Consider the following 26,163-nt stretch of genomic DNA (forward strand, 5'->3'; position numbering starts at 1 on the left):
CACATGTCTCACATTCTTGAGCATGAATGAAGAACCATTTTGAAATTTCAGCTACACATCGTCGACACCAACTATGTCGCAAGCAAAATCATTGCCAAGGCGAACACGACCTTTACGGGCTGCATCATATGTACTGAACCACTCTCTGTGAGGAGTCACATGAAACGATGCACTTGAGTCAATAACCCAATCCTGTAAAGCATAGTCATCCGTGGCAACCAAAAATGTTGAATCCATGGCAGATGTAAGATAAATATCTCCATCAGAATCTTCAACAAAAACATTGTTGATCTCTTCAATCTTTATACTGCCTTCCTTAGTCTTGCCTTCTTTTTGCTTCTTGTCTTTACTTGCATGTGTGTGTGTGCAGCAATGGAGAAGAGATGAAACACAGGTTTGGGTGGAATCCAAACACAATAGTGTTAGGGTTATGAGTCCTTATTCTTTTATGTAGAAATGGTTAGTGTTAGTTCCCGATTCTCCGGCCGCCCAACACTTAGGCGCGACACATTGGGCTTTACCACCCCAACAGGGGGTGGGTTGGTGGTGGTGGGGACATTACAGGCAAAGGTGCTAGTGCACCACATATTGTAGTCTTTTTGATGCACTCTGGCAACAACTGTAACTCCTTGCTTGAGAGCTTGAGCAACGGGGTGCCCATGCTAGGTCCTCTCTGCAATAGTGGACCAACTCAAGCACATTGTGTAAAATTGTAAGGTGGATCCACCTCTTCTCCCTCTGTTCGACCCCCATGTGTAAGCCTTTGTGAGGGCCACCATGAGGAGCAGCAAAGGCGACCTGCCACCATGTCATTGCTAGAAAAGCTATCACCCATATCGGGTGACACACGATAGGCAACATCACGGGGGCAATGACTATGATACCAAGGTGGCCTTTTCAAACATAAATATGTACAAAGTGTGACAAAAAAACATTAAAAATATCCTATGGGGTCTGAACAGCTAACATAATAGTAAAAAACCCCTCCCGATAAATTTCTTCCGATTGGGGAAAAACCAGGCTAAATCTGACTCGAGCATGATCGAGACCTAGGAGTGACCACCATGCACAGTAAATAGCGCGATGGGAATTTGAACAGACAATGGCGAGAAGGCTATTTCATGCCATATCTCACCAGTCCATCGGTTGGCTAGCTACTCGCGGGACGCAAGTGCCTTCTCCAGTCTCCCATCTCTGCGATCCTGTAAGCAAGCACCCATGGATGCTTACGACCGTTCAGCATTATGCGAAACGGCGCAGCAAGTTTGCCAAAGGTCGGTTCAGCTCTGGCATTTGTCATTTTTCTTGCCTCGAAGTCATCATAGACACAGATAGTGAGTGAGTTATGTTAACGTCCTGTTGAGGCCGAACTCGACCTATAGGTGTGATCAGATACATCATTGTTAGTACATTTAACTTTGAGAGAGAGAGAGAGAGAGAGAGAGAGAGAGAGAGAGAGAGAGAGAGAGAGAGAGAGAGAATCTCATTGCAGATTGGGAACTTCAATAATGTAGAGACATCTGGGGATTGGCAGTGTGTTGAAACCCCTGCTCTATCTTCTATTGCGAGATCAAAGCGTGATGCATGGGATCGATTATTGTTTACACTTTCTGCGGAGGATATGTGGCATGTTTCTTCCTTTGGCCGCACCTCCCAGTCCTTAAACTTTACTTGGGGTTTTCGGAGGCAGGTTGGTAGTTTCAGACATCGTCAGGGCCTCGCAAGGGAGCGCGTATTACCGATACTGTATTGCAAGATACTTCGCTGACCCACTCGCTATAGTTGATTTGGTTTGCAGATGTTCCTATTGCTTGTGGTCCGGCTCGGCAGCTTGCTTCTTGCGTTGCTGCATCATCTGATGTCTGTAGACATGTTGCAGGCGAGAGACGTAGAGATTTGTTTCGACGTGAGCGGCAGCTCCAGGAAAGGCTTGCTTGTATACGGTGTTTGCTTGAGATTATCCAGGCGATGCATTCCTGGGAGATAGAGAGACATACACTACAGAGACACTCACTCAGCTTCAGTTCGAAAAGCCTGACTTCACCTATCATGCCTCAGTATCCTTTTGGATTTTTAAAGTTGATAGGATGAACAAAGACTTTTTCGCATATTTTCGAGAGCGGCCGCTTGGGACATCCTTACGGGCATTGCGGGATACCCGGCTTACTCTACATATAGACCCAGATGTAGTGCTCGCTTTGGCTTCAGACTATTATGAGCATTTGTTTATCGCGGAGCCGATTACGCCTACCATCCTAGAGGCTAGAGAGGTGGTTGGTCTCATGTGCATCATGTAGTTACAACGGATATGAGCGTGATTCTATTAGCTCCATTCTCACTGGAGGAGATGCTTGATGTAGTGCGTGGCATTGATGGTGCCTCTTGTCTAGGGGATGAACGAGATTTATTGGATCAGGAGTACGCAGATGATACCTTGGTTTGCTCTCAATATGCACCTCATTTGTTGGATAGATTGTGGGATGCTTTTACTGTTTTTTGCGTTGCTAGTGGAGCTCTTATCAATTGGAATAAATCGTTTGGTTTTCTAATTGGTGTTGATGAAACTCCACAATGGGATGTGCAGAATGGGTTTACTTGGTTAGCTCTTGGACAATCATAGCGTTACTTAGGCTTTCAGGTTGGCATTGATGTATCGTCGAACAATTTGAGCCAGTTCTACAGTCAATTAGGAGGAAGCTTTGTCATTGATCGTCTATGCATCTCCCTCTTGCAGGCAGAGCCTTGATTGTGAACCAGGTTCTCCTGGCAACTGTTTGGTACACCGCTTCTTGCTCGACTATGCATTCTGGGGTATTCATTCGGCTTCGGCGTTTGGTGCGCAACTATTTGTGGGGAGGTTCGGATGGCATGCACGACACCCGTCCCAGAGTTAGCTGGCGTACCATTATATTGCCTCGCGACGAGGGAGTTGGGCATCATCGATCCAGAGATGCAGAGTGGTGCTATGCTGTCCAAACTTATAGTTCGAGGCTTATTTCTTGGGGTCGAGCCTTTGAAACAATTTTTGTATCATGCTTTGTCCCATGCAGTGCCACGTTTGGATCATTAGATGCAGAGGGGCCTTGGCACACGACTATCCGTTTCATCTTCATTGATGCTCCTTTGGATTATCTTCTTTTATGAGATCATTTTTACGAATTTGGCTGATTATACGTCATGGTTTGATTCGCCGAAGACCGCAATGCATTGAAAAGATTGAGAGACAAGCCCTTGGTTTGGAATGCATACGTTTGTGATCATGAGGGACGTCAGTTAGGGGAGCGGACTCATATTGTCTGGGCAGATGGGATGATGGGCCAACAACTTTTGTACGGATTTGGTTAGAGGCAGGTTTGCTTGATGCGGATTTCATTAGCATTGAGTTTGGTATACGTAGGGGAGTTGCCACCCGAATGCTAGAGTTTGAGGATGCTCTTCCTCCGGATTGGCGGGAGGCTATCCTGGGCGACTCGGATCTACCCATGCATGAGGGTTGGTGGGTTTTTTTTGATAATGACAGGCATCCACGCTTTATACGCAGAGGCACTCTTGTCTTCTCGCTTGCAGATCACGAACATAGTAGAGGGCACATGCGCCTGACATTTCAGGGCTCTTCTCCTTTGGATGAGAAGCCTAATTTGCATTATGAGCCAGTTCAAGTGGTAGGTGCATTTGGCAAGCGCTTATGTGTAGACCCTGTGCTTTCTTCAGAGGAGGCAACGTTATGGAGGTTGTGGGTTTGGGAAGGTTTACCACTGGCACAACTTGTTTTGAATCCGAGAGAGTGGATGTGGTCACGACATATTGCAGAGGAGACGGTTTCATTTTTTGAGTACAACGCGCGCATTGGCAGAGATATCATTCTTTGCCACCAGACTGTCCGTCATTAGCCACGCCAGCTACAACATTGGTTGGAGTAGAAGCTCTCTCATGCATTCATGTATCAGTATTGGTCCTGCATTTGGAGCCTTTATGTCAGCCGTCATATTTTGTATTTTCTCTTGATGCTAGCGCATGCAGGTCTCCCGGTTGGAACGTGGGTTGCTCGGGCAGGACATGATCCTGCTTGTCAGTGTTGTTCGACACAGGTGGACGAGATGCTTCACCATTGTTTCTGGATCTGCCCACATGCACATTATGTATGGTGTGTTGTTTGTTGCCTTTTTGGTAGACTTGGGATTCAAGAGGGTTTTGTGACGTGGGGGGCTGTCACCTAGCTTTTGCGACATCCGAGCTCACATACCATGTATGAGGGATCTTCCACAGATTCAGTATTTTTGTTGACAGCCTTGGGATACAGACGGGGCACACTGGACATGGTGCCTGCTTTAGTACATGAGTTTGACATACAACCTCGTGATATTCTATTTGCTACGATATGCAGCATAGTATTGTTGATTATATGGAAGGCTCGCTGTAGTCAGGTTCTGGGTGGCCGTCCTTCCCATGTGACCACTACTTTGGGTGCAGTTTGGTCTGAACTTTTGCATACCTTGCGCAGCCAATGGGATTAACATGCCTCTCTAGGGCAGGAGAGAGGAGACGACATCAGTTTCTTTGACTCTGGGCGCGTACTACAGTTCTTTTCAGTATGAATAGAGGCATGATCACGTGGCATTATGCCCCTCCACGGTGGTTTATTCATCATTCTTCTCAGAGGATTCACAATGCTTTTCATGTGAGTCTCCTGAAGCCTTTTAAAGGCGATGTGCCCAATCATGGGGAGCCTGATGAGCAACCTGAAGTGGAGGAAAACGAGGAGATACTCGTTCCAGAACAGATTTTGGCACATAAAGAAAGAAAGGTAAAAGGTAAAATGATAAGGCAGTTCTTGGTTAAATTCAAGGACTATCCCGCATTGGATGCGGAGTGGATGGAACAGGAGGACCTGGCAGATACTCCTCAGATTGTGAACCTTTACCTTGAAGCATTTGGTTTAGCATAGTCTATTCCAAATTGAACCCCGAACTCAGTTGGGCGGAATTTCGTGCAGTGGGTATGCACAAGAGGGGAGTGACTCCGCTCCTTTGTCAACAAATTGCCCCGATTTTTGATACTAAAGTCACTGATGTCTCTTTTGAGTTTCAAGGATACTGTGAGTTGATAGTATTCTGCTGTTTGACTTTATAAATTGGAATTCCCGATACTGATTTATACTTGACTTGTTTAAGTGCAGGAACTGATAGACGAAATGACTAGCATTTCTGTCTGAAAGATCTCGATAGACGTGATTGCAATATGGATTAGTTAATCGGGCATCTATGAGGTCCCGAGTGGATCTAGATGCGATCGCTAAATACGTTGCCGATTAATCATGGTCTGAGATCCGAATGAATTTTCAATGTGATTTGTCATGTGATGTCAAGTGATGTCTTGTGATGTCCTGTGATGTGACTGTCGATTGGTACATGTGCTTGATGTGTGTTCCTAGTGCGTCGGTACTAACAATCAGTGTCTGCTAAGACAGTTTATGGCCTCTGTCTCTTTTGCAGGTGTAATCGAGGGCGATTACAATGCTTTCAAGGGGGGGGTGGGGGAGGGGGTATGTCACAAACTGGTGATGTGGCAACACACTTCCAGAGCAGGGCAGCAGGAAAACAGGCCGGAAATTACACTGCAAGGTTGACGTGGCAGTGTACGGCAGATTACGAAAATTCCGCCGCAAAACACGTTGGATTGCTGACGTGGCTGAGCGTACGGAATTCCGCTTTTTGCACTGATCTTGTACGGAAAAGCATGGTAAATATTGCAAGTTTTTTGTGGAAGAGCTTTTGGGCTTCACTTTATTTTAAGCCTATTTTAAAAGAGAGCCTTTGATTTTGGCAGCCTTTGGGGCTTTGCTTTTGGCATCCCTTGTAATCAATAAATAGATTGGCAGGTCTCCCACTCTTTAGAGCATCTGGACGTAGAGTCTGAGAGAGAACCCTCCCACTCGTACTTTGAACACAGATTAATACAAAAAGAAATACCGAGAGGGGCGCTAGTCTTTGGGGCCAATATCTCTAGGCACGGAACTCTGTCGGGCCGTGTCGAATCAATTGTGAACTGTGAATTGTTTTGAAGTGAATCTCTGCTGTGTCGGTTGTAGAATCTTGACTTGGAGTGTCCAAGTTTGTTACACTCAATGTTTCTTTCAAGGTGTATAAAGCGAGTTGCCTCACGTCCCGAAGATCACATGATTGATTCCTGGTAGTACACCACCGAACCGGCCACCTTACTGAGTTAGCCGAGGCCAGAATAAAGAAACTACGAACCAAAATAGATTTTCACATTACGAGGATCGATGATATACTCGATAGACTTCAGAATTCTACTTGTCGAATTGATCTGAACAGTGATTATCATTAGATCTGTATTGCTCCTGGAGACGTCTACAAGACAGCTTTGAGGACGACTTTTTCGATTTTTAGAGAGTATCGATCTCTTGTGGGCACTTTCTTTGATGGTATTATAGTCTTCTCCAAGGATGAAGCAGAACATTGACACCATCTGCTACAGGTCTTTCAGGCATTGCGTGATCACAAATTGGTTATCAATGCCAAAAAGAGCTAGTTTTTCTTGCCGGAGATACACTTTTTGGGACACATCGTCTCAGCAGCAGCAGGAGTACAGATGGACCTGGCCAAGATTTAGACTATCTGCGATTGGCGAGACTTGAAGAATGTTCATGAAGTTATAAGCTTCTAAGGCTTGTGTTCTTACTACCGGCAGTTCATTCGAAAGTTTGCAGAGGTAGCTTCCCCTTTGCACATATTGACTCTAAAAGGAGTCCCTTTCTCGTGGGGACCGACAGAGGTGACTGCTTTTCAGCCACTTAAGGAAAACTTGACTACTAGACCAGTGTTGCACAAGCTAGACTTGCACAAGTCCCTTTCTCGTGGGGACCGACAGAGGTGACTGCTTTTCAGCCACTTAAGGAAAACTTGACTACTAGACCAGTGTTGGCTTTGCTAGACTTGCACAAGCCATTCGAAGTTTTTGCTTGTGGTCGTAGTCTGGGAGCGGTCTTGATGCAAGAAGGCCATGTGATTGCTCATGAAAGCAGAATGTTTTCAAGGCTAGAATTGGTAGCACAGATTTATGAGAGAGAGCTATGGACAGTGATCCATGCTCTTAGTCAGTGGCGACATTACCTACTTGGAGTTGATTTCATGGTCTTTATTGATCATCAGAGTTTACGCTACTTCTTGTCACAGAAGCAGCTTTCGGGGGGGGGGGGGGAGGGAGCAGATGCTGTGGGCTAACATCTTGTCACTGTTTCACTTCCAGATTGTCCATGTCTAGGGACAGAAAAACTTAGTGGCAGATGCATTATCTCGAAAGCCCCTAGTTTTGGCTATTTCCGCGGTTCATCATAGAAGCTTCGAGGATATGGTTGATCAATACGCCACCGATCCAGATAATTCCAATGTGTTTACTTGGATACAGAATGGGGAGATAGTAGCAGGGTATTCCATACGGGATGGCTACTTGATGAAGAAAACAATGTTGTGTTACACAGCCGTTGAGGGAAAAGGTTTTGGCTGAGTGCCATTGTCCACCTTTTACAGGTCACCGTGGCATTGATACCACCTTGAAAGGTGTGGAGTGTTATTTTCTTTAGACCGAGACTCAAGAAGAATGTGGACGACTTTGTTTGCAATTATTTCGTATGCCAGAAGGTTAACTTTGACATGCATAAGGCACAAGGATTACTACAGCCTTTACCCATTCCCACCCGCCCCTTGCGATGGATTTCATCTTTGATCTCCCCAAGACTCAAAGTGGACATGATGGCATATGGACGGTCATCGACAGATTCAGTAAACTGCTCTACTTGATTTCGGTAAAGAAGACAGTTAAGCCGATCATTTGGCCAAACTGTTTCTCACAGATTTTCCGAATATATGGCATGCCTGAGTCCATTGCTTTGAACAAAGATCCCCGGTTTACTAGGTTGTTTTGGAGGGCAATTAGGAAGAACATTGGCACGTGGTTGTAGTGCTCGTCCTCATTATAACAGACTTGGACACTCCAAGTCAAGAATCAATCACAACAACACCAAATAATCACTTCAAAACAATTCACAGTTCACAATAGATTTGCACTGGCCCGGCGGAGTTCCGTGCCTAGAGATATTGGCCCCAAAGACTGGCGCCCCTTTCGGTATTTCTTTATGTATTAATCAATGTCAAAGTACAAGAGAGCGGTTAGGGTTTCACTCTCAGACTCTGCGTCCAGATGCTCTGCAGAGTGAGCCCCTCACCGCTAATTTAAAGATTACAAGGGATGCCCAAAAGCAGAGCCCCAAAAAGCTTCAGATCAAAAGCAAACTTGTTCTCTCTCACAAGCTCTCTCTCTGGCTTTTGTAAAATAAAGCAGAGTATTCCCTCCCCTCCCCTCTCTCTCTCTCTCTCTCTCTCTCTCTCTCTCTCTCTCTCTCTCTCTCCAATGCGTAGAGAAAAGCATCAAATTTGCGTCGCTAGAAAGCTGATTTTCAGCTCCGTGAAATCCACCGCAATTTCCGGAAATCCGTATTGCTTGCCACGTGGCATTTCAGCCGCCAAAATTAGGGTTTCCACCACATTTAGGGTTTCAGCCAGCAGTTAGGGTTAGGGTTTCCAGAAATTAGGGTTTCTGCAAATTAGGGTTTCTGGCAGAAATTAGGGTTTGCAGGAATTAGGGTTTCTGGCAGTTTTTGCTCTCGGTAGCCACGTCATCACTTTGTGACATACCCCCCTCTTGAAAGCATTGTAATCGCCCTCGATTACATCTGCAAAACAGACAGAAGCCATAAACCGTCTTAGCAGACACTGACTGTTAGTACCTACATACTAGGAACACACATCTAGCACATGTACCAATCGACAGTCACATCACAAGACATCACAGGACATCACTCGACATCACAGGACATCTCTTTACATTCAACATTCATTCGGATCTTAGACCATGATTTATCGGCAATGTAGCTAGCAGTCGCATCTAGGTCCAATCGGGACCTCATCGATGTCCGATTGACTAACCCCTATTGCAACCATGTCTATTCGAGATCAATCAGACCAAAATGCTGCAGTCATTTCGTCTATCAGTTCCTGCACTCAAAAGAAGTCCAGAACAAATCAGTATCATAATCAGGAATTCCATTTCATAAAGTCATCCAGCAGAATACTGTCAACTCTCAGTATCCCTGAAGCTCAAAGAGACATCAATGACTTTAGTATCAATATCGAGGCATCTGTTGACAAAGGAGCGGAGTGACTCCCTTCTTGTGCATCCCACTTCACAAGATCCCCGGCCAAGCTGAATTCTGGGTTCCATTTGGAGTAGACTATGCTAAACCAAAAGCATCGAGGTAAAGTTTCACAATCGGAGGAGTATTTGCTAGGTCCTCCTCCTCCTCCATCCACTTCGCATCAAATGCAGGGTGGTTCTTGAACTTAACTAAGAACCGCCTTCGGACTTTACCTTTCTTCGTCGTATCCTTATGTGCCAAAATCTGTTCAGGAACAAGGATCTCCTCGTTTTCTTCCACTTCGGGTTGCTCATCAGGCTCCCCATCATCATGCACATCACCTTTAAAAGGTTTCAAGAGACTCACATGAAATACATTGTGAATCCTTCAAGTATCAGACAGTTTCAGTTGGAAGGAGACATCATTTATCTTTTCAGTGATCTAGAAAGGGCCGTAGTATCGCATACTAAGCTTTGAAAAAAGCCTCTCCTTTCCCTTTTTCTTTCTCAGGTGTGTCTTCTCAAAACGTAACAGCGCCCAATAATCCTCCTTCAATTTCAAGTCACGACGATGGCGATCCGCTACCTTTTTCTGTCGTTCTTGAGACTTCTGCAAAGTCTCGCGAACCTTGGCAAAAGCCGTATCTAAGTCTCGCGTATATTCATACGCTTCAAAAAATCTTATCTTTCGTGCTTAGGAAGGGTGGAACCTTTGCAGCACCTTCAACAATCTCAAATGGCGCCTTCCCCGTCGAAGAGTGTATCGTGTTATTGTAGGCAAATTCCACCAAAGGTAAGTACTTTTCCCATTGAGTCTTCTGATCCGAGATACAAGACTTCAATAAATCTAAAACCACTGAATTGGCAATCTCAGATTGCCCATCCGTCTGTTGCAGGTGGAACAATGACGAGAACTGCAACTGCGTGCCAATGTTCTCCCAACTTGCCTTCCAAAACAAACTCGTAAATCTGGGGTCTCTGTCGGAGACAATCGTCTCAGGCATGCCATGTGATATGAAAATCATCGTGACCATTCTGTGTTCTCGGGAGATCAAAAATGAAATCCATTGCAATACTTTCCCAGGGGCGGGTGGTATTGGTAAAGGCTGTAACAATCCCTGTGCCTTATGCCTGTCAAACTCGGCCTTCTGGCATACTAAGCAACTGCGCACAAACTCTTCCACATCCTTTTTGAGTCTCGGCCAAAAGAAGTATCTCTCTATCCCTTTCATGGTGGTAGCAATGCCGCCGTGACCCGTAAAAGGTGGACAGTGGCATTCAGTCATAACCTTTTCCCTCAACGGCTGTGTAATGCACAACATGGTTTTTCTCATCAAGTAGCCTTCCCGAATGGAGTATCCTGCTACTGTCTCCCCATCCCGTATCCGTGTGAAAACGTCTGCAAAATCTGTATCTGTGGCATATTGGTCGACCATATTCTCGAAGCTCCTATGATGTATCGCGAAAATAGTCAAAACCAACGGGTTCCGAGACAAAGCATCTGCCACCACATTCTTCTATCCCTGCACATGGACAATCTGGAAGTGAAACTGTGACTAGATGTTCGCCCACCGCATCGGCTTTTCCGAAAGCTGCTTCTGTGACAAGCAGTAGCGTAAACTCTAATGGTCTGTAAAGACAGTAAAATCCGCTCCGAGTAGGTAATGCTGCCACTGAGTAAGAGCATGGATAACTATCAAAAGCTCTTTCTCATAAATCTGTGCTGTCATCTCCGGCCTTGAGAACAATCGGCTCTCGTAAGCAATGACATGGCCTTCTTGCATTAAGACCGCACCTAGACTACGACCACAAGCATCACAATATACTTCAAATGACTTTTGCAAGTCCGGCAAAGTCAAAACTGGTCCCGTAGTCAATTTCTCTTTCAATGTCTGAAAGGCAGTCACCTCTGTGGATCCCACGAGAAAGGGACTCCTTTCTGGGTCAAGATATGCAAATGAGAAGCAACCTCTGCAAACTTTCGAATGAACCGCCTGTAGTACGAACACAGTCCCAAGAAGCTTCTAACTTCATGGACATTCTTCAAATCGGGCCAATCACGTATAGTCTCTATCTTGGCCGGATCCATTTGCACTCCTGGTGCTGAGACAATGTGTTGTCGCAGGAGCATTGGTTAAGCCAAAAGGCATCACCAAAAACTCAAATAACCCAAAAGTCGTCCGAAAAGCTGTCTTGTAGACGTCTCCCGACGCGATCCTGATCTGATGATATCCTCTCTTCAGATCAATCCTGCTAAAGCACGAGGATCCCTGTAATCTGTTGAGTATATCATCGATCCTAGGAATTGAAAATCTGTTCTTGATGGTGATTTTGTTGAGAGCTCTATAATCGATGCACATTCTCCAAGATCTGTCTTTCTTCAAAACCAACAACACTGGAGAGCAATACGGTGAAGTACTAGGCTGGACAAGACTCTTTTCCAAAAGGTCTTTCACTTGGTTCATAATCTCTTCATTCTGTGCTCGGCTCACACGGTAAGGTGGCTGGTTTGGGTGGCGTGCTTCCAGGTATTAGATCAATGGTATGATCTTCAGGCCCTCTAAAAAGCAATCGGCATGAGCGTGGAGAAAAATCTTGGCGTTGTTTTGTTCAGGTCAAAACATATTCGACGTTTATCCATCGTTCAGTTCTCTCCCAAAAGAATGAGTAAAGAAACTGAAGTTCATCAAGTACAATCTCTGAGCCTTTCATTTGTCAAAGTCGCTTTCTCGGCCCGGTAGTCAACCACGGTGTAGTTCTTGTGGTACCAAGGGATTCCGAGTAGAACGTCACTTGCGTGCCTGAACACCCCTGTCATTGCAAACGAAGTTTGCCAATGCTCGGTGTAGGGGCAACATCCCGTATCCGGGTGCCAGTCGAACTACCTCCTCCTGTGGCGTCAGTCTGTCGGGCGTAAATTCAAATCGAGCCGCCAATTCTAGGTGAAAAGAAGTTGGCCTTGGCTCCTTCAAAAGAGCTTCCTGATCCTTCACTTTGCCCTAAAAGCGGCAAAGTTTGTACTTTCATTCGTTTGATTCGGTTCAGGTCCCACGCCATGTGGTACCAATTCTGCTTTTTATCTGCCTTTTTTGCCACGTCTCTCAGCTGCTTTTGAACTTTCTGGCCTTTCTTCATCTTGTTCATTCGGTGCCTTGTTAGGACACTTCGCGGAGATATGTCCATGTTCCCCGCATCCGAAGCACTTCCCCTCCCTGATGAAGCGAGCTCTCTCCTCAGGAGTAAGCTTGGGTTGTGCATCCTTCTTTTCTGGGTTGCTCTTTCTCTTTCTACTTTCATTGTTGAAGTCTGTTCGGCTCGTTGTGTCATGGTCTCATCTGTGGGGTAGGTCAAACTGCCAGAGTGAATGGCAAAGCCCCGCTTCGCATGACTCATCAACTCCTGAATAGAAGCTGACTTCTATTCCAAGCAGTGATCTCGGATCTTTGTAGGTAGACCCAAGGTGAACCGCTCAATCTGTTCTCTGATCGAGATCTTCTTGAATGAAGAGGCGTGTAGAAAAGAGCTCCAAAATCTCTCACAGTAAGCATTTATTGTATCTTTCTTGGTCATCCGAAGATGGCTCTAAGCAGCTCGTATATCGCGTTCATACTCTTGCATCAACCAAGAAGAAATAAAAAGCTTCTTAAATTTCAGCCATTTAACTGGCGCAGTCTTGTTTAAAAGAAGCGTGGACCACCAAGTGCGAGCATTCCCCTTAAAGTAAGAGGCAGCTCTCTGAATCTTGGAGTGCTCTGAGTAGCGTCCTCCCGCGAAAGCGATGTCAAACTGCTGTATAGAAGACAAAGCCTTCGAAGCATTTGAGTATCCTGAAAAAGTGTCAAATTTGATCGACTGTCCACCTTCCTTAAACTCTCGGACTTTCTTGCTTTTATCTTCCAGAAAGTCATATTGGTTGGCTTTATAAAAATTCTTCTTGTTCGCATAAAAGTTTCCGTCATCAGAGTCTGAACTGTCTGTAGACGAGTCCTTTGTAGAACTGTCAGTCACTGGGCGAGATTTAGACCTCTTTGCCTTTTTCTTGCCCTTTTCGAAGCATTGTTTCTTGCTTCGCTTTTTGCCTTTTCTGTCTTCTTCGCTCGAATCTGAAGAGCTAGAAGAACTGTCAGAAGAAGAAGAACTGGGTACTCCTTCAAAGTGAACACGCTTCTTCTGTTTCTTTGCTTTGTCAAATGTCGACTGATGACCCAAATAACCCGGGAAGTCAGTGCCTTTCTTCTGCTTTTTGCCGTGCTTTTTAGCTTTCTTCTGCGCGTCAAAAAGCTGAGCAATCCGTGCATCAACCACCTCTTCTAGTTCCTTCTCTGAATATTGCTTGTGATCAGAAGGTTTCTTGAGAGCGGGTTTCGGGGGTGGTGTAGTGGTTTTTTGCTACTGTGCATGCACTTCTTGAAAAGAAGTCTCGCTCATATATTTTGCCAATTTCGGATCCTTCGCAAAACTGAGCATCATCTTTGTTGCATCGCTGATCAATTGACGACGCTTTATCTCTCTTTGCTCCGCCTGAGTAGGTCGAGGCGGGCCATACTCTCTGCTGGAATCTTCGTTGCGATCCCTGCCCGCATCTTCGGATGCAGAGGGAGTCGACCGATCCTTGCGTGAAGCCATAGGTGCCGTGGAAAAAAAAATTGGGGATTGAATTTCTTGTAGAAGAGAAATCGACCGTGCTCTGATACCACTGTAACAGACTTGGACACTCCAAGTCAAGAATCAATCACAACAGCACCAAATAACCACTTCAAAACAATTCACAGATCACAATAGATTTGCACTGGCCCGGCGGAGTTCCGTGCCTAGAGATATTGGCCCCAAAGATTGGCGCCCCTTTCGGTATTTCTTTATGTATTAATCAATGTCAAAGTACAAGAGAGCGGTTAGGGTTTCACTCTCAGCCTCTGCGTCCAGATGTTCTGCAGAGAGAGCCCCTCACCACTTATTTAAAGATTACAAGGGATGCCCAAAAGCAGAGCCCCAAAAAGCTTCAGATCAAAAGCAAACTTGTTCTCTCTCACAAGCTCTCTCTCTGGCTTTTGTAAAATAAAGCAGAGTATTCCCTCCCCCCCCCCCCCTCTCTCTCTCTCTCTCTCTCTCTCTCTCTCTCTTAATCCAATGCATAGAGAAAAGCATCAAATTTGCGTCGCTAGAAAGCTGATTTTAAGCTCCGTAAAATCCGCCGCAATTTCCGGAAATCCGTATTGCTTGCCACGTGGCATTTCAGCCGCCAAAATCAGGGTTTCCACCACATTTAGGGTTTCAGCAAGCAGTTAGGGTTAGGGTTTCCAGAAATTAGTGTTTCTGCAAATTAGGGTTTCTGGCAGAAATTAGGGTTTGCAGGAATTAGCGTTTCCGGCAGTTTCTGCTCTCGGTAGCCACGTCATCACTTTGTGACACTCGTTCCATCCGCAGACAGATGGGCAATGTGAGACAACCAATTAAATGGTTTTGGATTGGTTGGAGTCTTATATTTCGGATCAGAAGACTTAATGGAAAAAGTATTTACCCTTGGTGCAGTTTGCCTACTACAACACACGGAAGGCGCCATTTGAAGTGTTAGAAGGTGCTAATAAGGTTCCTAAATTTCTAAGCACCAAAGACAAGATTTGCTTGAAGCAGATTTTTGAAAAAGTCTAGAAGGCATGGAAGGCCATCCAGCAGTTCAGAGGAGGAGAGCTCGTCCTCTTTTTGACAATGACCAGATCAATTCAAAAACCAAGGAGTTCAAGGAAGGGAGTCGGGACGTCAGGTTTCAGACATTTTTTTTTTCAGGCTACCGAGCACCCATCGAGCCCTTGAGTTTGTACAACAGTTTGACGTCTTCTTCTCTGGAGAGCGATTCTCAAAACATTCTAGGGGTGACATGTGGCATCTTACTTGAACAGAATGGTGCAAGCATGGTGATCTACTCTGTTGTTACTCAGAGAAACACCTGTGAGGTGGTTAAAATTCTTTTTTTTCACGTCAACTTGGATATTAGATGAATATGCAAGAGATGTCATCACGCCTTGACATCACTTGAAAATGACTGAGAAAGATACATTGGATGACTACTGCCAGAGGTTTTTGGATACTTGTGGAAGATTCTTTTGAAAGACCAGATTGAGCGGTTTTGCTATGATTTGCTAAAGAGATTCAAGACTATGCTTTAAACCAGAAGTCTCACTCCATTCAGAGACTTATGGGACATGACTAAGCCTCAATTTGGAATGCATGTCGGCTCATTGACTTATGCGACAAGCAGGATAGTATCCACCTCAAAAAGGCAAGAGTCTGCCAGTGAATAGAATGCATCAAGGGAACCAGATGACAGCTCATCACAGGATTCTGGAGGGTTCCGACGAACTAAGGGAACCAGATGCAAGTTCATCAAAGGATTACAAAGAAAGAGGAATCAGATGATAGTGCGTCTTAGGGTTCCGATGATTGACACTACGGAACCGGCCCGTAGGGCGGTAGACTTTGGCTTTCACCCGAAACTTTACCTTAAGTTGTAACACACAGAGAAACCTTGCAGAAGGAACCTGTAACAGGAATTAACACTTCAAAGCACACACAACTCGGAAGCTACAATGCTCTGAGCAGACGCCGACAACATGTAGGCCCCAAAAACTGGCGCCCCTTTCGGTATTTCTTTATTCCTTTAGAGGGTAAAGTTACAAAACTAGAGTTCTAGGGATCTTCACCTGTATCCAACTAGATCACACCTGTTCTGGCAAAATTTTGGTAGCATAACGGCCCCAAAACTCGCCATGAACAAATCCCCCTGCTGGAACTCACTTCCAAGGACATAAACCCTCTGTTCTCAGCCCAAAAACAGCAATTACAGCTCACTGTATTTATTGGTTTTTACCCTGTTCTCAGCCCTAAACAGTTCGGAACTGTCCTCTAATAGTGGGGCACTGTTCCCGATGCTTCTGGCATTCATACGGCTGCAAAACAGTCCAAAAACAGCGCATAACCATCGCTAAAAATGCACCTGTAAGGTGAGGTTATCACCCTCACCGGTGCCTGCTTTTGGAGTAGCAGTTAGCTACTCCTGTTCCTGCTCAAAGAGGCTCTTGCCTTGGCTCAGAAGCATAAGACCACACAACTGTACATAGGTCAAATGAAGAGCCCTCTTGTGGGGCATCACATAACTGCACGGAGGGGGAGAGAGAGAGGAGTGATTGATGTGCAAGGCTTTAGTTCTTGCACTTCATTGTACATAGAGGGTAGGCAAGCACACAGTAGCTTTGGTACCTTCACCAATTCACCATACGGCTGAAAAATGCAGCCCCGACATTTATTTCACCGCTTGCGCAATTTGCGGCATCCGTACAGCTGGATAGCGCGCTATTTTTTAAAGGTTTATGTCCCTAGGCCCTCGCCTCGACCAATGTCCATAAGTTGGAACAAGTTGGAACAACTTACAAGCTGCAAAACCCTTTAATTTAATGTCCTTGGCCATGCCACGTCATCAAGTCGTGACATACCCCCCTCTTGAAAGAATTGTCATCGCCCTCGATTACGCTTACAAAACAGACAAAGGCCATAAACCATTTCAACAGACACTGGCTTTAAGTACCGACACACTAGACACAACACATCTAGCACTTGTACAAAGACGGCAATCACTCTCTGCACATGGCATCACAGGACATCACATGACAAATCAATCACAGAAAGATTCATTCCAAATCTCAGACCATAACTGCCAGCAACGTATTTAGTAGCCGCATCTAGATCCATCTTGGACCTCACTGATGTCAGATTAATTAATTCTTGTTGCGATCTTGTCTATAGAGATTTTTAAGATTGAAATGTTGCAGTCATTTCGTCTTTCAGTTCCTGCACACAAACGAGTCAGATGAGAGAGTACAAATCATTCATGTTCAATTTCGGGAATTCCATTTCATAAAGTCATACATCAAAATACTGTCAGCAAAGTAGTATCCCTGAAACCCAAAGGGATATCAGTGACTCTATTCAGTCCAGGTAATCTGTGACGAAGGAGCGGAGTGACTCCCTTCTTGTGCAATTCCTCTACACAAGATTCAACCCTGTTGATCTGCGAGATCTCTCAGAGTAGACGCAGCTAAACCGAATGCTTCAAGGTAAAGTTCCAAAATCTGAGGAGTATCTGCTAGGTCCTCCTCCTCTATCCACTTCGCATCTAATGCCAGATAGTTCTTGAATTTAACTAAGAACCGCCGAATCACTTTACCTTTCACTTTTCTTTCCTTGTGTGCCAAAATCTGTTTCGGAACGAGTATCTCCTCGCTCTCTTCCACTTCGGGTTGCTCATCTGGCTCCCCATCAACGGGCACCTCACCTTTAAAAGGTTTCAAGAGACTCACATGGAATGCATTGTGAATCTTCCAAGTATCTGGCAGCTTGAATTTAATGTAGAAGTCATTTATCTTTTCTTTAATCTGGAAAGGGCCATAGTACCCCATGTTAAGCTTTGGAAAAAGCCGCTCCTTTCCCTTTCGTTTTCTTAGGCGTACCTTTTTAAAACGTACGAGCACCCAATCGTCTTTCTTTAATTTCAAGTCGCGTTGATGTCTCCGCTCCTTTGTCAATTGATTACCTCGATTGAATAAGGTCATTGATGTTCCCTTTGGGTTTCAGGGATACTGATGGGCTGAGAGTATTCTGCTGTATGACTTTATGAAACGGAATTACCGAAATTGAATATGATTGATTTGTACTCTCTCATTTGACTTGTTCGAGTGCGGGAACTGAAAGACGAAATGATTGCAGCATTTGTTGCTAATTGGACTATTTTCTTATTTTTAATGATTAAATCTCTTTTTTAGGATATTTTATGATGTGCACTAAGAACTGTTAAAAGATTGTAGCTACAGGAACTGCCATCAAGAACGGACAAACTCTGATGTGTCATTTGATGGGTGACGGTAAACATCGCGAAGGAGTTTCCGTAAGTTCGGTGGAAAGGGCCGGGTTACGAGTGCCTCTGATGCATCACATGATGGGTGACGGGTGCATCAGTAAGGGGGCATCCCGTAGGCTAAGGAGGAAATCCGAACTGAGTAAGAAAATACGCGTAAGAACGCAAGCACAAGAATAAAGATGGGTTCAATGAAGCTTTTTACGAAAAGCAGGAACAGTCGCGGGAGGACAGATGTTTTCCCGCGAGGAGTCTGTGTCTGCATTGCATCTGTGTCGTGTCTTGCACCCAGGGACGCCTGGAATGTGTCCGTGTAGCATTATTTTAACTAATTGAGTGAGTTTTTAAAGTTTGAACAGGTTCGCACTTTATTTTATAAAGTGGCCGGTCACTTTAAAGCGACCAGCCCTTTTATTAATAAAATAAAGCAAGCAAGGCCCTTATAAAAAAAGCCAGCGCTAAAACCAAGGCAGGGGGCTGATTTGCGATCTCTCTCTCTCTCTCTCTCTCTCTCTCTCTCTCTCTCTCCTCTCTCTAGAAAACGCGATTTTCTCTCTCCTGTCTCTAGGAGCGCCCGGCTTTGCTTTTGGACCCCTATTCCTACCGGGTGTCAGACCCTATAAAAGGGTAGCCAGAGTTTCAGTTTAGAAGAGCCGGAAGCAGCAGAAATGCACCAGCGTTGGGATTCTGGAGTAGAGCCTGGCGACAGAATTTGCAAGTGTTTGCGTGACGATTGCGTACGGAGGTTGATTCTCCGAGTAAGAAGCGAGAGGTATAAGGTGTTGGTACGCTTTGAGAATTATTGCTTTGTGTGGTTTGTTTTGCAGGAATCTCCCGTCTTACGGGAAGGCCCTTACGGGAAAGTACGGCTTCGCGCCTAAGTCCCTTACGGGAAGGAACGGCCTTGTGCCCAAGCCCTTTATGGGAAAGCACGACCTTCGGGTCTAAGATTACAGAACGGAGGGGTTTCCTCGGGTTCTCGTGCTTGTATAAGAATTCTCCCTGAATAAAAGAATACTCTTAACGGGGGGGACCAGCCCATCTTCTGGTCCCCAATACTGTGTCGATCTTCTCCCTTCTCTCATGTTTTCGAAGAATTATAATTTTCAGATTTTCTAAGTGCTCGTGTACGCTCCCGTTTTGTGACAGTGGTATCAGAGCTCGGACTCCTCTCTTTCTCTGCAAAGAAGGACGATTCCGGGAAGAACAGGAAGAACCATATCGAGCCAAGGGAGAAGCGTTGAAGAGGAGCTTCAACAAGTGCAAGCTCAGCTTGCGGAGTTGCAACAAATCTTACTGTTGCCAGATGTCCAAAAGCTTTTGGGCGGAATGAAGAAAACGAATGGAACTGATGTAGCCGAGCATCCAGACAACACAGTTGGCGTGAGACCACAGGAGGCAAGAGAAGAAGAACGTGCCGAGGTGCACAAAGGATCTTCGGATCGGAATGAACGGCCTACTTCAAGGAAAGGCTAGGAAAAAGCGCTCTCTTTGCTAGACGAGAGCAAGGACATCTCTATCTCATCTCCATCTTACTCTCCTGATTATACTTCTACTTCTCGATCATCTCGTCAGAAGAAGGAAGTAGCTACTATTGCCACTACCCTACATCAACCTAAAGATAAGCCTCGATTCAAGAAGCAAGGTCGCAAGTCTCAACATCGCATGAGAGTCTTCAAATCAGGCGACAAGGACATCAAGTTGGAAACCTACAATGGACGGAGAGACATCTCCAAAGCACTGTCCTTCATCAGACAGTTTGAAGTCGCCTTTACCAATGGGCACTTCACAGGAAAATCCAAATTACGCCATGTGGGGATGCACCTCAAGGAAACGGCAAGTAATTGGTGGCTAGCCAAGATTCTGGAAGGTTCTCAGGCCAGAACTTGGGAGAGCTTCAAATCTGAATTTTATGAACAATTTCTTCCGCCTGACTTCGAGCAGGACATACGGAAGGAATGGGATTGGCTTGCCCAGAAGGAACATGAAAGAGTAACGACTTATGTGGACAAGTATTGGTCGGTTCTTCTGAAGGTCACTCCCTTCATGAAGATTGCCGACGAGGAAAAGAAAATAAAGTTCGAAGCGGGTCTCCAATCGCAGCTTTGAAAGAGTATGAAGGTGTATCCGCATGATACTCTTCAAAGGATGATGGAGTCAGCAATCATCGCTGAGGATTTGCACTCTACTGGGACACCCAGAAAGATGGAGCATAGCACTTACCGTGCAAGACAAAGAGGGGTCTACGATGACCAAGGGGGCCAAGGAAGAAAACGTCCTCCATCTAGAGACGATGATCATTCTAAGAAGCCAGAGGGCACTTGCAAGCGAACTAAGTATCTTTCTCCTACTCAACTTCAAACTTTCAGAGAGGAAGGAAGATGCTTCTACTGTGGCGAGAAAGGACATATGAAACCGGATTGCAAGCTGAAGCAGCAACGGTAAGAACAAGCCTCTACGAGGCAAGAGAAAGCAAGGAAGGAACCCGCACCACCAAGCTCGAACTCAATTCCAGATGTTCAAGGAAACACAGAAACAGAGAAAGGGAAGCGTCAACTTCTGAAGGGCTGGGGGGTCTTTGAACAACCAGCGAGTATTGATTCTTTATGATCTAGGATCCACGGATAACTTCATCTCCCTGGATACTGCAGAACGTTTGTGCCTTACACCGGCTCAGCTTGGCACACCGGCTACATCCGGATCGACATTCGAGGGGTTGACAACCAATGCAACTCGTGTGCAAGGACAGCTCAATCTTCGGATTGGCGAGTACAAGGACCGTGAATCATTTTTGATGGCACCCATCAAGGGATGTGATATCATCTTGGGTATGCCATGGCACTTTCACATGACACCTATTCCCGATTATGTGGAAAAGACCCTCACTTTTGATCATGAGGGTAAGAAAATAAAGATTCAAGCTGATGCGGGAGATTGGCAGTTCCCAATTGTAAGCCATATCTCCATTAAGAAAGAAATGAAGAAGTGTGTTTTTGCTTACTTGATTTTTGCAAAGGATAAAACTAGTAGGGACTCTCTCTCTAGTCTGGAAATTAAGCGTCTGCAATTTATTGAAAAGTACAAAGATTGTTTCACAGAAACACTTCTTGATGAACTCCCTCCGGTACGCCCGGAAGATCACCACATAGATCTCATACCGGGTAGCTCGCCTCCCAATCAACCCCCTTATCGGGTAAGTCTTGCTCAGCAAGAGGAAATTCTGAAGCAAGTCAACGAGCTTCTAGAGAAAGGGTTAGTACGGCCCAATGCTTCACCCTACTGCTGTCCAGTTCTACTGGTGCAGAAGAAAGATGGCACGTTTCGAATGTGCATAGACTACCGGTCTTTAAACAAGATCACAATCAAGAATCGCTTTCTGAGCCCTCGGATTGATGATATACTTGATAAGTTGCAGGGTGCAAGTGTCTTTAGTCGCATAGACTTAAAGAGTGGGTATCATCAGATACGGATCGCCCCTGAGGATGTCCATAAGACTGCTTTCCGCACGACCTTTGGACTATATGAATTTTTGGTAATGCCTTTCGGCTTGACCAACGCTCCTGCGACGTTCAATCACATGATGGACCGCATTTTCAGCCCGTATCGAGCTTTTACGGGAGTATTCTTTGACGACATACTCATCTTCTCTAAGTCAGAAGAGGAACATCGGAAGCACTTGGACTTAGTGTTTCAAGAATTGCGAAAGCATGAGTTGCATGTGAATGCAAAGAAGAGCGAGTTCTTTCTCTCAGAGATACACTATCTCGGCCATATAGTCTCTCACAATCAAGTGAGTATGGATCCTGCCAAGATCCGAGTGGTAGAAGATTGACCCATTCCCACTACGGTACATGATGTACGTAGCTTCCTGGGATTATGTTCATATTATCGAAGGTTTGTCCGAGGATTTGCTCATGTAGCAGGACCACTTCATGACTTAACAAAGAAGAAGATTCCTTTCAGATGGGGATCGAGACAACAAGGAGCTTTTGATCGGCTCAAGTACTTGCTAAGCCATGGACCTATTTTGATAGTGCCTGACTTAAGGAAACCATTTGAGGTTCACTGCGATGCTTCAGGCGATTGCATCGGAGCAGTGTTGAACCTGGAAGGCCATGCAGTGGCCTACGAAAGCAGACGGCTTAAGGATGCAGAGTTGCATGCATCAATCTACGAAAAGGAACTCACGGCTGTGATTCACGCCTTATCCAACTGGAAGCACTATCTTCTAGGAGCGGATTTTGTGATCAAGAATCACCGGAGTTTGCGGTATTTTCTTACGCAAAGGAAACTATTTGAGAAGCAGATGAGGTGGGCAAACTTTTTGTCTATGTTTCACTTCCGGATCCTTCACATGGCTGGGAGTAAGAATGTAGTCGCAGACGCATTGTCTAGGCGCCCAAGGGTGAACGCTATCACTTCGGTGTATCACCAAGAATTAGAAGCACTACCGGATTTATATCCGAATGATCCAGACTTCTCCACCATTTGGGGAAAGCTACATCGTGGAGAGAATGAGTTTCCCTATTCCATTCGGGACGGTTATCTCTACCACCATCAGGCCATATGTGTGGCGGAACCATTAAGAAAGAAGATCATGGATGAAGCACACGCTTCGCCTTATGCGGGTCATCGGGGTATTCTCCCTACGACCTTAGCAATGGAAAGATATTTCTTTTGGCCTAGCCTTAAAGCAGACATTGATAAGTATGTCAGGGAATGCTTGGTTTGCCGAAAAGTGAAGTATGATTGGCATAAGACGCCTGGGTTGCTACAACCTTTGCGTGTGCCTAATGAACCTTGGGAAAGTATTGCCATGGACTTCATCATGGACCTCCCTAGAACTCAGACTGGAAATGACGCGATCTGGACCATTGTGGACAGGTTTAGCAAGCAAGCACACTTTATAGTATATACCAATCAAGAAAACGATCAAAGCAGATCATATGGCTAGGGTCTTTCTAGCACAGATCTTTAAGCATCATGGAATGCCTAAGTCTATTGTGAGCGATCGAGATCCTCGTATGACAAGAAATTTTTGGCGTGCCTTGATGGATAATCTTGGTACAAAGCTGAATTTCTCATCTGCCTACCATCCTCAAACGGACGGGCAAAGTGAGATAGCCAATTCCACAGTATTGGATATGTTAAAAGCTTATGTGTCAGACCGGCAATTTGACTGGGAGAAATATTTGCCTCTTGTTGAGTATGCGTATAACAATACCATACACTCATCGACGGGGAAAGCACCTTTTGAGATTCTCTATGGTAAGCCTTTGCTTCCACCCATCCTTTTAACTAAGGATAAGATCTTTGCAGCAGATGAATTCGTTCGGGACTTGGACACAGCCTATGGGCAAGTTAGGAGAGCTATTCTACGCTCTCAGGAAATCATAAGAAAGCTGTAGACAAGCACAAAAGGAATCTAGACTTAACAGTCGGACAGTTAGTCTTACTCAAGTTTGAGAAGGCAAGACTTAAGAAACAAGCGTCTCATAAGGGAAAAGTGGTAAAACTTTCTACCCGTTATTATGGGCCGTTTAAGATCACTGAGCGAGTGAATGATGTCGCTTTCCGATTAGAGCTACCGCCTAATTGGAAGATCCATAATGCTTTCCATGTTAGTTTACTCCGGTCGTATGTGGGACCGCCTCCAAGCCAGCCTAGTGCTGAGGAACCTCCTGAGGTTGAGGAAACAGAAGAAATACTCCAACCGGAGCAGATAGTAAGTCATCAGGAGCGGTCTCTCAAATCCGGAAAGATAACACGGAAGTATTTGGTTAAGTTTAAGAACTATTCGAATCTAGATGCTCAGTGGATGACGCAGGAGGAATTAGCAGCTTATCCCGAGATACTGAAGGTATATGTCCAAGCACCACAGTTGAGGTCAACTGTTTAGAAGCCAGAGGGATGTTGCTAATTGGACTATTTTCTTATTTTTAATGATTAAATCTCTTTCTTAGGATATTTTATGATGTGCACTAAGAACTCTTAAAAGATTGTAGCTACAGGAACTGCCATCAAGAACGGACAAACTCTGATGTGTCATTTGATGGGTGACTGTAAACATTGCGAAGGAGTTTCCGTAAGTTCGGTGGAAAGGGCCGGGTTACGAGTGCCTCTGATGCGTCACATGATGGGTGACGGGTGCATCAGTAAGGGGGCATCCCGTAGGCTAAGGAGGAAATCCGAACTGAGTAAGAAAATACGCGTAAGAACGCAAGCACAAGAATAAAGATGGGTTCAATGAAGCCTTTTACGAAAAGCAGGAACAGTCGCGGGAGGACAGATGTTTTCCCGCGAGGAGTCTGTGTCTGCATTGCATCTGTGTCGTGTCTTGCACCCGGGGACGCCTGGAATGTGTCCGTGTAGCATTATTTTAACTAACTGAGTGAGTTTTTAAAGTTTGAACAGGTTCACACTTTATTTTATAAAGTGGCCGGTCACTTTAAAGTGACCAGCCCTTTTATTAATAAAATAAAGCAAGCAAGGCCCTTATAGAAAAAGCCAGTGCTAAAACCAAGGCAAGGGGCTGATTTGCGATCTCTCTCTCTCTCTCTCTCTCTCTCTCTCTCTCTCTCTCTCCTCTCTCTAGAAAACGCGATTTTCTCTCTCCTGTCTCTAGGAGCGCCCAGCTCTGCTTTTGGACCCCTATTCTTGTCAAGTGTCAGACCCTATAAAAGGGTAGCCAACGTTTCAGTTTAGGAGAGCCGGAAGCAGCAGAAAAGCACCAGCGCTGGGATTCTGGAGTAGAGCCTTGCGACAGAATTTGCAAGTGTTCGCGTGACGATTGCGTACGGAGGTTGATTCTCCGAGTAAGAAGCGACAGGTATAAGGTGTTGGTACGCTTTGAGAATTATTGCTTTGTGTGGTTTGTTTTGCAGGAATCTCCCGTCTTACGGGAAGGCCCTTACGGGAAAGTACGGCTTCGCGCCTAAGTCCCTTACGAGAAGGAACGGCCTTGTGTCCAAGCCCTTTACGGGAAAGCACGACCTTCGGGTCTAAGATTACAGAACGGAGGGGTTTCCTCGGGTTCTCGTGCTTGTATAAGAATTCTCCCTGAATAAAAGAATACTCTTAACGGGGGGACCATCCCATCTTCTGGTCCCCAATACTGTGTCGATCTTCTCCCTTCTCTCATGTTTTCGAAGAATTATAATTTTCAGATTTTCTAAGTGCTCGTGTACGCTCCCGTTTTGTGACAGCATTTCGCTCTCATAAATCTCTATAGACATGATCTCCATAAGGATTAGTTAATCGGGCATCAGTGAGGTCCGGGATGGATCTAGATGCGACTACTAAATATGTTACTGGCAGTCATGGTCTGAGATTTAGAATGATTTTTTCTGTGATTTGTCTTGTGATGTGGAGTGATGTCCTATGATGTGACTGTCGTCTTTGTACAAGTGCTAGATGTGTCGTGTCTAGCATTGGTACTTAAGATTCAATGTCTATTGAGTTGGTTTATGGCTTTTGTGGGTTTTGCAGGCGTAATCGAGGGTGATTACAATTCTTTCAAGAGGGGGGTATGTCACAAACTGATGACATGGCAGCATCGGTGGACAAGCCGTGCTGACATGGACTGCACTGCACGGACAGTGACGTGGCAGACATGCTGACGTAGCAGGTAATCCGTACGGATGTTGAAAAACGCGTTGACTGGCTAACGTGGCAGCGTACGGATTTTTGGCGTTTTACGTTGGTTGCTGACGTGGCTTGGGTTGTACGTGTTTCCACAATCAAGGCTGTTGCTTTTTGTGACAGATTTTAGTTAAGTTGCTTTTGGGAAACATTGCTTTTGAGTTTTAATGCTTTTGGGGCTCTGCTTTTAGCAACCCTTTTAATCTTTATAAGTGACCCAAGGGGGCTCACTTCTCAGAGCATCTAGACGTAGAGTGTGAGAGCGAGCACCCGCATGAAGTGTACTTTACTCAAAGATTAATATAAAAGAAATACTGAAACGGGTGCCAATCTTTGGGTCCAATATCTCTTGGGACAGAACTACACCAGGCCGTGTTGATTCTTAAATTTGAAGTGTTTTGAAG

At 45.2% G+C, this 26,163-nt stretch overlaps 1 protein-coding gene across 1 annotated transcript in view; it reads left to right on the plus strand.

Moving 5' to 3' along the window:
* Positions 1-997: 997 nt before the first annotated feature.
* LOC147429020 (protein translocase subunit) overlaps positions 998-26,163 on the plus strand; it is a 31,849-nt gene continuing 6,683 nt past the window's right edge. The window contains exon 1 of the mRNA XM_086495489.1: positions 998-1,274. Coding sequence (XP_086351615.1) covers positions 1,103-1,274 — 172 coding nt within the window. The 5' untranslated portion in view covers positions 998-1,102. The remainder of the gene's footprint in view (positions 1,275-26,163) is intronic.

Source organism: Adiantum capillus-veneris, chromosome 22 (genome assembly GCF_014529385.1).
Source record: "Adiantum capillus-veneris isolate H3 chromosome 22, ASM1452938v2, whole genome shotgun sequence".
NCBI classification, from domain to species: Eukaryota; Viridiplantae; Streptophyta; class Polypodiopsida; order Polypodiales; family Pteridaceae; genus Adiantum; species Adiantum capillus-veneris.